Source organism: Dendrobates tinctorius, unplaced genomic scaffold (genome assembly GCF_039654945.1).
Source record: "Dendrobates tinctorius isolate UK_male_01 unplaced genomic scaffold, ASM3965494v1 ptg000030l, whole genome shotgun sequence".
Taxonomy (NCBI): domain Eukaryota; kingdom Metazoa; phylum Chordata; class Amphibia; order Anura; family Dendrobatidae; genus Dendrobates; species Dendrobates tinctorius.
Genome location: NW_027361698.1, coordinates 19867639 through 19879815, shown reverse-complemented (window position 1 = coordinate 19879815; position 12177 = coordinate 19867639). Strand labels below are relative to the sequence as shown.

At 46.1% G+C, this 12177-nt stretch overlaps 1 protein-coding gene across 4 annotated transcripts in view; it reads right to left on the bottom strand.

Annotated features, from left to right (window-relative positions):
* The window catches only part of ZGRF1 (zinc finger GRF-type containing 1), a 140204-nt gene that overhangs the window by 123316 nt on the left and 4711 nt on the right, over positions 1-12177 (bottom strand). For 3 of the 4 annotated variants that reach the window (XM_073571934.1, XM_073571936.1, XM_073571937.1), the window contains exon 2: positions 11752-11812. In XM_073571934.1, coding sequence (XP_073428035.1) covers positions 11752-11772 — 21 coding nt within the window. In that variant the 5' untranslated portion in view covers positions 11773-11812. Of the gene's footprint in view, positions 1-11751; positions 11815-12177 lie in introns of all 4 variants that reach the window. The other variant, XM_073571935.1, reaches the window with a different exon arrangement.

The following is a 12177-nucleotide window of genomic DNA, read 5'->3' as shown; positions in this document are numbered from 1 at the left end:
TAAAACTAACCCTGGCAATGACCGCTTGCCAGAGACTAGCATATATAGCAGAGAGTGGTGGCCAACACTGAACAGCTGAGAGCACTAAAGCAGGAAAGCTCCAGGAGCTCTCAACATAGCAGATTAACCCCTGAAATGCTAGCAGAAGCCTGTACTGCTTAATTTGAAGGATAAGTGCTTCTAATCAGTGCAGGAGTATGTTCTGGCCTCCCTCTGTTGCAGTTAAACCTTGATACAGACTGTAATGCTAATGTAAGATATGATAAGATGACTTTTCTGGAACATTCCAGAATATTCCATTCTCTGAACTACAGTAGAATTTGCCTGTCACATATCTGCGACCTCTTCTCTTTTCACCCGCAGCTATGTGCCTGCTTGTAATCCTACACTAGACGCTTCCTGTGCAAACATTCTCCTCTCCACAGCTAAGGAATGTTAATTAACTAAGTCAAAAGAATGTCCTTTGTTCGCTATCATGCGGCTGGATATAAGTATGGGTAATATTAAAGAGGCCGGATCACGAAAACAATAGCGACAGATATAAAAATCACATATCTGCGTAGGGCACGAAACCAGCGTTCTGGCCCATCATTTTCACGGTTCTAGCACCCACAGAAACTGAGAAATGGATTTCTCCTAAATGATGTGACATAATTACTGCATGTTTGGTCTTGAATTATACCTTCCGATAGGCTAAAGAAAATGAGACTGTGTGCGTGTTTATATGAGGAACCCTCTGTGAGATATAGTCCTTATAAGTTTTGTAGTCAGAATTGTAACTCCTAGAGCAGGGGGATGACATTCCCCAGACCGCCCCTCTGGTGATGTTACACACCCAAAGGGATAAGGTATTCCCTCCCAAAAATCAGTCAGTCAGTCATTCTAACTGCAGAGTTCGTGCTGAAAGGAACTCAGATGCAGGGAGACGTGTTGCTCCGCCTCCTCCCCACATGGTTAGCCTAAGACCATCTAAGCAACTGTAATCCTGGTTATTTTATATTTGCATTGTACATACCTAATGTCTCAACTTTGTAACATCTTTTATCTGTGTAATCACTGCCCGCCTTTTTGGGAATAAATTATAAAAAACTTATTAGTCTGTCTTCATGCTCTAAGAAAAATTTTACGTGCCTTTAAGATAATTATGCTACTGAATTGAGTTGGCTTCGAACCCCTCTATTAAGTTTATAACTTAATCAGAGAAACTCTGGAGCTGGTGGCGGCAAAGTGTGATCTGGGCCCTGGGTATTGCTGAGAGTGACAGAAGGGATTTTATAAGCTAATTGGGCGGCTGCGGCCAGAGCATTTTATAATTCCCTCACTGCAGCGTGCCGGGTGGCGAGACCTCATTGAAGCAGCCAGCCAGCGACCAATTATCCCAGGTGTAGTTCCCTGATTGACCTGAGAGTAAGGGGGGGCACTGGAGAGCTGCAAGTTCCAAAGTGGAACTGAAAAGTGGGATGTACATAAATCCCCGCAGTTCGTGGAAGATTGTTAGCAGTGGTGGGACATCCAAAATAACCCCCCTGCGATAAATTGTTAGGGCAAGACTAGCTTGCTGTTTTTATCACATGGTGCCAGCGGTGGGATAACTAAGATAAGCCCCCCTTGTGCCGTGACATACCGGCGGGATCGTGACATATTGGTGGCAGCGGTGGGTTCGTGACACAGACGTTTCTGGAACAAACTCCCCTGGACAGTCAGCCAATGACTAGAGATAAGCAAATATGTTCAGAAACGATCGTCAAAACTGAATTTGCCATATTGGTACCCTATTCGTGCCGAGTTTATGTGTGCGATCATTTGCGAACATATTCCCTCATTGCTACCCCAATTGACTTGAATAGCGTTCAGCTGTGTTCATTGAATAGTGCAAATACAACATTCACCTGCGATCGTAATCCGAACATTGAAAAATGCGCTCATCTCTACTAATGACTACAGCTGTAATAAATAGTCACATGAGAGTGGGAAAAGATAAATCCTGTGAGGCAGTTAAGAATTGAGAGTTGGAGGTCAAACATCTTGTCAAGAGTTAGAAGAGGAAGCCATTTTATAGGAAAAGGAGTATGAAAGAGAAGAAATGTTTATCAAATGGAAAGAGGGAGGCATATCTAAAGAAGATAACGCAGTCTGCACAACCTGCAGGGCCCGAATCAGGTTAACAAAAGCTGACAATGAATTAGGGCTTGCAAGAGACGTCAGAAGCAATAAAAAAGGATTTTGGGGATATGTCAAAAGTAAAAAAAAAGTCAAAGATGCTATAGGTAAGAAAGGATGTTGAGAAGGTCTAACTTTTCAATTCCTACATTGCATCTTTTTTCTCTCAGAAAGGAAATGTAACATCAACTGATCTTCACTGTCCTATAAAAGGAATAGAAGAATCCAGGCTATCTATAGAACAGTAAGATAGTGAGGGAATACTTGGCTACATAAATGAATTCAAGTCTCCAGGTCCAGATGAACTACAACCCCAGAGTACTGAAAGATAGACAAAATTTTTGAACCACTCTCCATAATCTTTGAAAATTTGTGGAGAAAAGGAGAAGTCCCAGAAGACTGGAGAAGAGCAAATGTTGTTCCTATCCTCAAAAAGGGGAAGAAGGTGGACCCAGGGAACTATAGACCGATGAGTCTGACCTCTATACAAGGAAAGATCTTTGAATAAATTATTAAAAAAACTATGTATGTAACTTACTACCTGGATAAGAATGAAGTGACTAACCAGAGTTAGCATGAGTTTGTAGCAAACAAGTCATGTCAGACTAACTTAATTTCCTTCTATGACAATCACTGACTGAGTAGATCAGGGAAACGCTGTAGATATAGTATATCTTGACACCATCCTTATTGAAAAAATGACTAAGTATGGAATGGACAAGGCAACTGTTAGGTGGATTCATAACTGACTTAAGTGATCGGACCTAAAGAGTGGTCGTAAATGGCTGCACATCCAGTTGGAGGAATGTCTCAAGTGGGGTACCACAGGGCTATGTCCTGGTCCCTGTATTGTTTTGATTAAATTTGCTGACGACACAAAGCTAGGAGGTATAGCTAATACTAGAGAAGGGAGACAGGATTCAAAAAGATATAAATAAACTGGATCAGTGAGCAGCAACTAACAGAATGGTTTTTAACAGGGAAAAATGCAAAGTACTACATCTAGGCAATAGAAATAAAAAAAGCATATACAGAATGGGAGGAATAGGGATAAGCAACAGCACATGTGAAAAAGACTGGGTATACTAATAGATCATAAAATAAACATGAGTCAACAGTGTGATGCAGCAGCAAAAAAGGCAAATACAATTCTGGGATGTATTAACAGAAGCATACAGTCTAGATAATGTGAAGTCATTATTGCCCTCTACTCCTCTTTGGTCAGACCTCATCTGGAATCCTGTGTCCAGTTTTGGGCACCACATTTTAAAAAATACATCAACAAACTGGAGCAAGTTCAGAGAAGAGCGACCAGAATGCTGAGTGGTTTGCAAACCATGTCCCATGAGGAACGATTACAGGAATTGGGAATGTTTAGCTTGCAAAAAAGACAGAGGAGACTTAAGGCCGGCGTCACACTAGAGAGAAATACGGACGAGTAAGGCTGAGTTCACACGTGGCGTTTTTTTCGCGTTTCTGCGGCGATTTTGCCGCAAAAAATAAGCATCCCATGCATTCCTATGAGATTCCGCAATGCTGTGCTAATGTTGCGGTTTTTACCGCGGCTGAATCGCTTCGCGGAAAAACCGCAGCATGCTAATTAATTTTGCGGAATCGCGGCGATCCCGCACCCATAGGAATGCATTGTTCCGCTTACTTCCCGCACGTGGCTGTGCACACCATGCGGAAAGTAAGCAGAACATTTGCGGATGGTACCCACGGTCCGGAGAAGAGACTGTCCTCCGGGCTTTGGGTACCATATCCCTGTAAAAAATAGAATTTAAAATAAAAAATATTGTTATTCTCACCTTCCGGCATCACGCGCAGCCTTCCCACTTCTCTCCACGCTCTCGTTCCCAGTAATCCTTTGCGAAAATGCCCGCGATGACGTCAGTTCTCGCGGTCATCGCGAATGACCGCGAGACATCGTGATCCCGCGAGAACAGACGTCATCGCGGTAATTGTGGCAAAGGATTACTGGGAATGGCTGCGCGGGACGTCGGAAGGTAAGAACAACACTATTTTTTTATTTATTTTTACATTTTATCTTTTACTACTGATGCTGCATAGGCGGCCTCAGTAGTAAAAGTTGGTCACACTCGTCAAACACTATGATTGTGAGGAACTTACAATTAAACAAATGTAGAAAATATATACACATTACTACATGCTAAAGAATGCACACATTACATATAGATCACCAGAACAGTGGGTAAGTAAGAAGATAGGCAAACAATACATACACACATGTACCACGGCTATGGAATGTGGAATAACACATCAAAGTCTTCTTAGAGCATATATTTGGGAACAATTCATAATGTCACTCAGCCAAAAAGGTGTTACTGAGTAAGAGAATTCTTTTGGAACCTAATCATCTACATACATTCTGTAGCTGAGGAATACATACCGTAACGCAAGGAGAAGCCGCTCCTCCACAGAGATACATTTGCGCATCCGGGTGTCCTGGAAGGTGATCCCTGGGCGCACCGTCTCCAACAAAGATCAAAAGGTAAAAATGGTCATCCGACAATAGAGGAAAAACTTGTCGGGATGTGTCCTCAGAGCTGCATAAAGCCTATGAAAATGTCCTTTATTGAGGCGTTGTCTCAAATGTGGATGCACCCACATTCGTCTCCTCCTCCTCGGATCCACAATCACTGGGTATGGCTGCACAAAGCGCCGGGACAAAACCCAGTTGAACAGAACACGGTCAGTTGGGGTGAACTGAAGTGTCTGACATGTTTGCTAACAACCACCAAGACACCAACACAAGCCCAGCACCAAAATGGGCAGATTGGAGGCTGCCACCTGATGTAGAGCCAATAAATAGGGTCGGTGATGATGATTTAAGTTATGTGCAGACCTCAAAACCGTTAAATGTCCATTTTGCAAGGTTGCGAGAAAAAAAAACGCTATACGGATCACATACGGATGTTTACATGAGAAAAATACGTGGCCACACCCTGACAAAGGATGACATACGGATCATTTCTCCATATTATGGCCGTACAATACGGTCCGTATATTTCTACGTTGTGTGTGACTCCAGCCTTAATAGCTGTCTACAAATATCTCAAGGGCTGTCACATTGTAGAATGATCATCATTATTCTCATTTGCACAAGGAAAGACTAGAAGCAATGGGATGAAACTGAATGGGAGGAGACACAGATTAGATATTAGAAGAAACTTTTTGACAGTGAGGGTGATCAATGAGTGGAACAGGCTGCCACAAGAGGTGGTAAGCTCTTTTTCAATGGAAGTCTTCGAACAGAGGCTGGACAGACATCTGTCTGGGATGATTAAGTGAATCCTGGTTTGACCAGGGGATTGGACCAGATGACCCAGGAGGTCCCTTCCAACTCTACCATTCTATGATTCTAGGGAGTTTTCTTTCCTAGACAGCTGGGTCTAGAAGGGACCAATGAAACAAGGGAGCTGACAGCCTTCATGTTAGGAAAAATAGAATTAGACTTACCTGTAATTTGGTTTCTAGAAACCTGCCACGACAGCATAGGAGGTTGTCTCCACGCCCTAATGGGCGACAGGAAGCACGAGAGGTTAAAAGGTCCCTCCCACCAGTGACTTATAACTGATCACCATAGCACCGGTTACCTTAAGATTCTCAGAGTTTCGTCCAAGAATACAGGGAGGGAAATAGTGGTGTCGTGGAAGGTTTCTAGAAACCGAATTACCGGTAAGTCTAATTCTATTTTCTCTAGCAACCTTTCACGACAGCATAGGAGGCATAACAACCTATACTGCAGTAGGGGGGGGAAACAACGGCCTGAAGAACTTTTCGGCCAAAGACTAGATCCCTGTTGGACACAAGGTCCAACCTGTAGTGTTTAGTGAAAGTATGTAAGGAGGACCAGGTTGCTGCCTTACAAATCTGCTCTGAAGATGCGCCTGCCCTTTCAGCCCATGAAGTAGAGGTAGATTGTGTTGAATGCGCTTTGATCCCCGTAGGGGGAGTGATGTTCTGCGCCAGGTATGCTTCGGAGATGGCCCTCTTAATCCAATTGGCAACAGTGTTCTTTGCTACCTTTTTTCCCTTGTTTGGACCAGAGGTATGGATGAATAGGTTGTGGTCAATTCTATAGGGTTTGGTACACTCTAAGTAGTAGAGAATTATGCGCCTCACGTCCAGCGTATGAAACACCTCCTCCTTAGGGTTTGTTGGGTTTTGACAAAATGAGGGAAGAATTATTTCCTGTGATCTATGGAAGTCAGACACAACCTTTGGTAGGAACGATGGATCAAGGGAAAGAACTATGGAATCGTCTCTAACTGTTAGGAAGGGTTCCCTGATTGAGAGAGCTTGGAGCTCTCCTATTCGCCTTACCGAGGTTATAGCTATAAGGAAAGCCACTTTACAGGAGAGGAGCTGAGGAGTACAAGATGGCAGGGGCTCAAAGGGAGATTGAGTGAGTCCCGTAAGTACCACATTCAAGTCCCATGGTGGAATGGCGACTAGCCTTTTTGGATGTAGCCTAGTGGCTGATGTGATGAATCTTTTAATCCACCTGTGGTTGGCCAAGTCACAGTCGAACATGGAGCTTAATGCTGATACCTGAACTTTAAGTGCGCTGGGCTTTAGACCTAGCTCAAGCCCCCTCTGTAAGAAATCCAGAATACGGGAAATGTTAAGGTTTTCTGGGTCAGGCAAATCTGGCAGACACCATGAGGAAAGCTTTTTCCATATTTTGTTATAAATAGCAATGGTGACCGGTTTCCAAGATTTCTGGAGGGTTTTTATTACTGCCTTTGATAGCCCCCTGGCCCTCAGGATCTGGGTCTCGGTAACCAGGCCGCTAACTTCATTCCCCGGAGGTTTGGGTGATGTAAAGGGCCCTGCAAGAGAAGGTCGTCTTCCAGGGGTAGGTGGAATGGCCCGTCTACCTGTAGCTCCGTAATTAGAGAATACCACCTCATCTTTGGCCATAGCGGGGCTGCTAGAATGGTTTGGGTCCGATCCTCCCGGATTTTCCTCAGGGTTGCGGCAAGGATTGGAACTGGTGGGAAGGCATACGCCAGACAAAACCTCCACTTGTGGGCGAAGGCATCTACCCCCAGGGATCTGTCCCTGGTGTTCAGGGAGAAGTAGTTTCTCACTCGGGCATTTTCTCTTGAGGTCAGTAGATCCACCTCCGGAAGACCCCACCTGTTGACCAGCCTCTGAAAGATTCTTTCGTTTAGGCTCCACTCGCCAGGGTGGATGCATTTTCTGCTCAAGAAGTCTGCTTGAAAATTGGAGGTACCCTTTAGGTGAACTGCTGTTAGAGAACGGAGATGTCTTTCGGCCCAGCAGAATATTCTGCCTGAAAGACCCTCTAGAATGCTAGATCTTGTGCCACCTTGGTGTCTAAGATGGGCCACTGTTATGTTGTCCGAGTAGACTCTGATATGATGGCCCAGGACTAGGTGTCTTGCTGCCAGGAGAGCTTCCTCCACGGCCTTCAGCTCCCTGAAGTTTGAAGATTTTGCACTCACTTTCTGGCTCCACAACCCCTGGAATGGTTATCGGGACACCACAGCTCCCCAGCCTTTTTTGCTGGCACCTGACGTTACCGTGACCAGGGGGATCTGGGACCAGTTGATTCCCTTGCACAGATTCTTGTGGTCCATCCACCATATTAGTGAAGCTTTCACCTTTCCTGGGGTCTGGACTCTCTTGTTCAGGCAGGTATGATCTCCGTTCCAGTTTCCTAAGATGTGGGACTGGAGTATTCTGGAGTGGGCCTGCGCCCAAGGCACTGACTGGATGCAGGAGGTCATTGACCCTAGTATGGACATGGCTGACATGAGGGTTGGGGACCTTTGTTCCCTGAAACTCGAGATCCTTGATATTATGGACCTCTGATGTTCCTCTGGGAGGAAGGTCATTTGTTTTCTTGAATCTAGGAGAATTCCTAAGAATTTTATCTCCTAGGAGGGTTGGATATGCGACTTTTATATTCGGAATCCACCCCAGCGATTGAAGAATACCCAGGGTTTGAGTCACCTGGCTTTCCAGGATCTGGTAGGAGGCTCCTATTATCAGTAGGTCGTCCAGGTAGGGCACAATGCATATGCCCTGGCCTCTGATGTGGGACACAGCTTCCGCCATAATCTTGGAAAATACTCGAGGGGCAGAGGATATCCCAAAGGGAAGCACGTTGTACAGATAGTGTATGACTTCTGTACCCTGACAGATTGTAAACCTCAGATCCTTCCTGTGAGAAGGATGTATGGGAATGTGAAAATAGGCATCCTTCAGGTCTATGGTTGCCATGAAGTAAGACAGCCCTATCAGATGGAGTTGGTAAAGACCGCCATTAATCTTGAATCTGCGATATGCGGTGTCGGTTGAGGCCCTTCAGATTTATTATTCTTGCCTCTCCTGTGGGTTTTTTCCACTAGCAACAGTCTGGAATAATGCCCCCTTCCCTGTTCCTCCACAGTGACCTGAGAGATGGCGTTTGATTGTAGAAGGAGCTGAATGCCGGATTTCAGTGCTGGAGTCTCCCGAGGTGGTAGGGAGGTAACTCTTATACCCTGCGGGGGGGAGGATTCGAGCTCTAGCAGTAGGCCCTCCTTGATCACGCTGAGGACCCATGGGCTGTTGGAAATCAACTGCCAAGAGTGAATGAACCTCGAAAGCCTTCCCCCCACCGGGGTCGAGTCATTGTTTTTCTTGTGGCTGTTGCTGCTGGGGGACCAGGATATTCCTGCCTCTCCCCTTAGCATAACTCCATCTTCCCGTCTTTCTCTTCTCTCTCGGCTGGGATGGCTGATTCTGGGGGGGGGGGGGGGGGGGGGGTGCTCGAAAAAGCCGCTTTTTTGTGGTCCTCTGCCAGGCAGCACCTTCTTATCTGTGGCCTTTTCAAACATTTCATCTAAGGCCGGGCCAAAGACATGTTCACCCTTGAAGGTTAAAGAGCAGAATTTAACCTCGGAGGTCAAGTCTCCGCTCCACGTTTTAAGCCAAAGGGCCCGCCTTGCAGAATTGGACTGTACCATAGCCCTGGCCGAGGTGCGGATCATCTCCATTGATGCATCCGCCAAGAAGCCTGAAGCTCTCTGTAGTATAGGAAGGGAGTTAAGGAGGTCACCTCTTGAGATTCCCCGCGAAATATGACTAGTTCCTCGATCCATTGGAAGAGAGACCTAGAGACACATGTGGACGCAATTCCTGACTTTAGGGAAAAAGCAGAGGTTTCCCAGGCTTTACTTAGGAGGCTTTCTGCCTTACGGTCCATCGGGTCTCTAAGCTGGGACAGATCATCAAAGGGAAGGACCGTCTTCTTCACCACCCTTGCCACCTGGACATCAACCTTCGGGATGTCCCATTTAAACTCCTCTGCCTCCAGGGGGAATCTATGCCTGAGTTCCGAGGGGGCTGAGTAGCGCCTCTCTGGGTACTCCCATTCCTGAGAGATCATATCTACTATGCTTCTATGTACTGGGAAACCTGTTCGTCTGGGTCCCTCAAATCCCCTGAACATGCGGTCCTGTGCTGACTGAGTAAAGGGTTCGTCCTCTAGGCCCATGGTGGCCCGTACTGCACTGACCAGCTCTTTCACATATTCCGTGGAAAGGAGGTATTTCCTAGTTTCGGCTGATTTAGAAGTTCCCGATTGCTCCCAATTCTCGGAGCCCGAATTGTATGACCCTTCTGATTCGGATTCTCAGTCCTCTAATTGTATTTTCCGCTTTTTTGGGGATGGTGAGCCTACAATCGGAGGAGGAGGAGGTGGCGGAGGGGGGGGACAGGGCGGCTAAGGAAGTCTTAACCTGATGAGTGACCAGGCTGCGGATCATGTCAATCAATGACGGGTGCTCAGCCCTGACCACCCTGTCCGTGCAAGCTTGACACAATTTCTTCACCCAATTTGAGGGAACTTTTGCACTGCATATGGCACATTTGGCCGACTTGCTGGTGGTATTGGTGCTTTTGTGGGCAGACTTTTCTCCCTATAACAAAAGGGGGAGAAGCATATTGAGGACCTCTATCCCAGGACCGCACCACTAGGACCCACCCCAGGTACACTTACTGTGGCTGCGCTGGGCTCTGCAGACGCAGGGCAGGAAGAACCGTCCATGCTGACAGGGGATTTCGCCTTACCTGTCGGCGTCTTCAGACGGGTTAATAAGGGGTTAACCCCGCCCTCAGCGCAGTTTTTATATTTTCCCCCTCCTCCTCCCTGGGTCCCGGAGCACGCGCTGGAGAGCTCCACGCACCGGCAGCTGAATGGGGGCCGCCATGACAGGAAGTCGTCACACATACCCCGGAAGTGACCGCGCGCGACGTCACTTCCGGATCACCACACGGCGCGCAGGAGGAGGAGAGACCGGAGAGCTGTGGGAGACCTCCGGTCGGGGATCACTGGCCCGCTTTACTCCCCCTAGAAGAGCGCAGGTGGGCCAGGAAGGTCCCGAGTTCCGAAGAAGACGGGAGCAGTCTGGAGGAGGGGAGGCAGCGCCACCGACCACCACTGCCTGGCTTAAGGATTCCAGGTACGCTGCAGCAGCCGGCCACACAGCATACCGAACCTCTCCATGCCCCATGGGGGACAGGAAAGACACTGGTGAGAGGGAGGTGGGAGGGACCTTTTAACCTCTCGTGCTTCCTGTCCCCCAATAGGGCGTGGAGACAACCTCCTATGCTGTCGTGGAAGGTTGCTAGAGAAATTCTCATTGTACCTCTAGGAGGAAAAACACTCAGGGCAGAAGCATAGCTCAGATCTATGGAAGGGAAATATCGACTTGAAAAAAAAAAGGTGTCACACAGATATCTGCCTGTCTGTGGGCATAAGTCAATCTTCAACTGAGTGTAAACCTGAACACCAGTTTCCTGCTGCTTGTATATAAATACTTGTCCCCATTACCATTCATAAAGAGACTGTCCTGTTTAAGTTCACCCCGCTTCTTCATGATTGAGGCTTAGTTGCACAAACCACCATCATCCTCTACTTAAAGAAGCAGCTACTGTGCAAATAATCATTCTCCACATTACCCATTCTGAAGTGTGCAGTGTTGGGATTCACCATTAGCCCTATGTCCAGATGCCTGCCGCAAATGATATGAAACGCATCTAACATGTTTTTTCTTAATATTTAATGACCGACAGCCTGCTCTCCTGGTCCACATGTCTCACACTGGTAACACACCCTTTAATTTAAAATAAGCTCTAGAGGCAGATTCCCAGGGAGATCAGTGTCCAGCCCAAACATCTTAACAGCTCATTTACATATTTAGAAAACCATGGATTTCTCTGGAATAAGACATCTGATTTCAGATATCAAGGTATCATTTTATTCAGCTTCCTATGTCCTACATGCACACAGACAGCTTATAAAAGGCTGATCCTACTGGCAGGTTCCCTTTAAAAAAGGAGCTCATTTTTCACATAAAAAATAATTTACAAGTGTTGGAATTGTTTTAATGCATTTTACTTACATTTCAACACCAAAAGGTGCCAAAATACACCAAACCACAAATCGGCAACAAAAAACGCATCTAAATTCAGGATAATTTACTTGTGGATTTTCATGCAAAACAAAAAAAAAAACAATGCATCAAAATCACATGGAACCTTTCTACTTACTGTGTACATCTGAGCAGCCATGCTTCCATATGAGGAGCTATTTACACACGTTCAATTTCACCTATAAAAATAAATAAATGACACTAATAAATAAATAGCAAAGACATAATCCATTCTTTAGTTTCCAAAAACTGGGGCTTGTGTGCTTTTTAACCCTTTACACCTGGATGATAGCACATAAGACAGTGCTCACGCTGAGGCTCGTAGACAAACACTATAATGCATATAATGATGCTAACTTTTTGACTTTAATGTGGGCACAGAAAATATCGGTGCAGGAATAGTGGTGAGGCTTAGCGGCAATAGGCGCTGTCTCCTGAGTCGTGAGGTATGGAACTGAAAGAGCGTCAAACATTTGGTCATGGTCAGGAGTGGTACTGCAGTTCTGTCACATTCACTTGCATAGGAGAACTCGCAGCACCATTC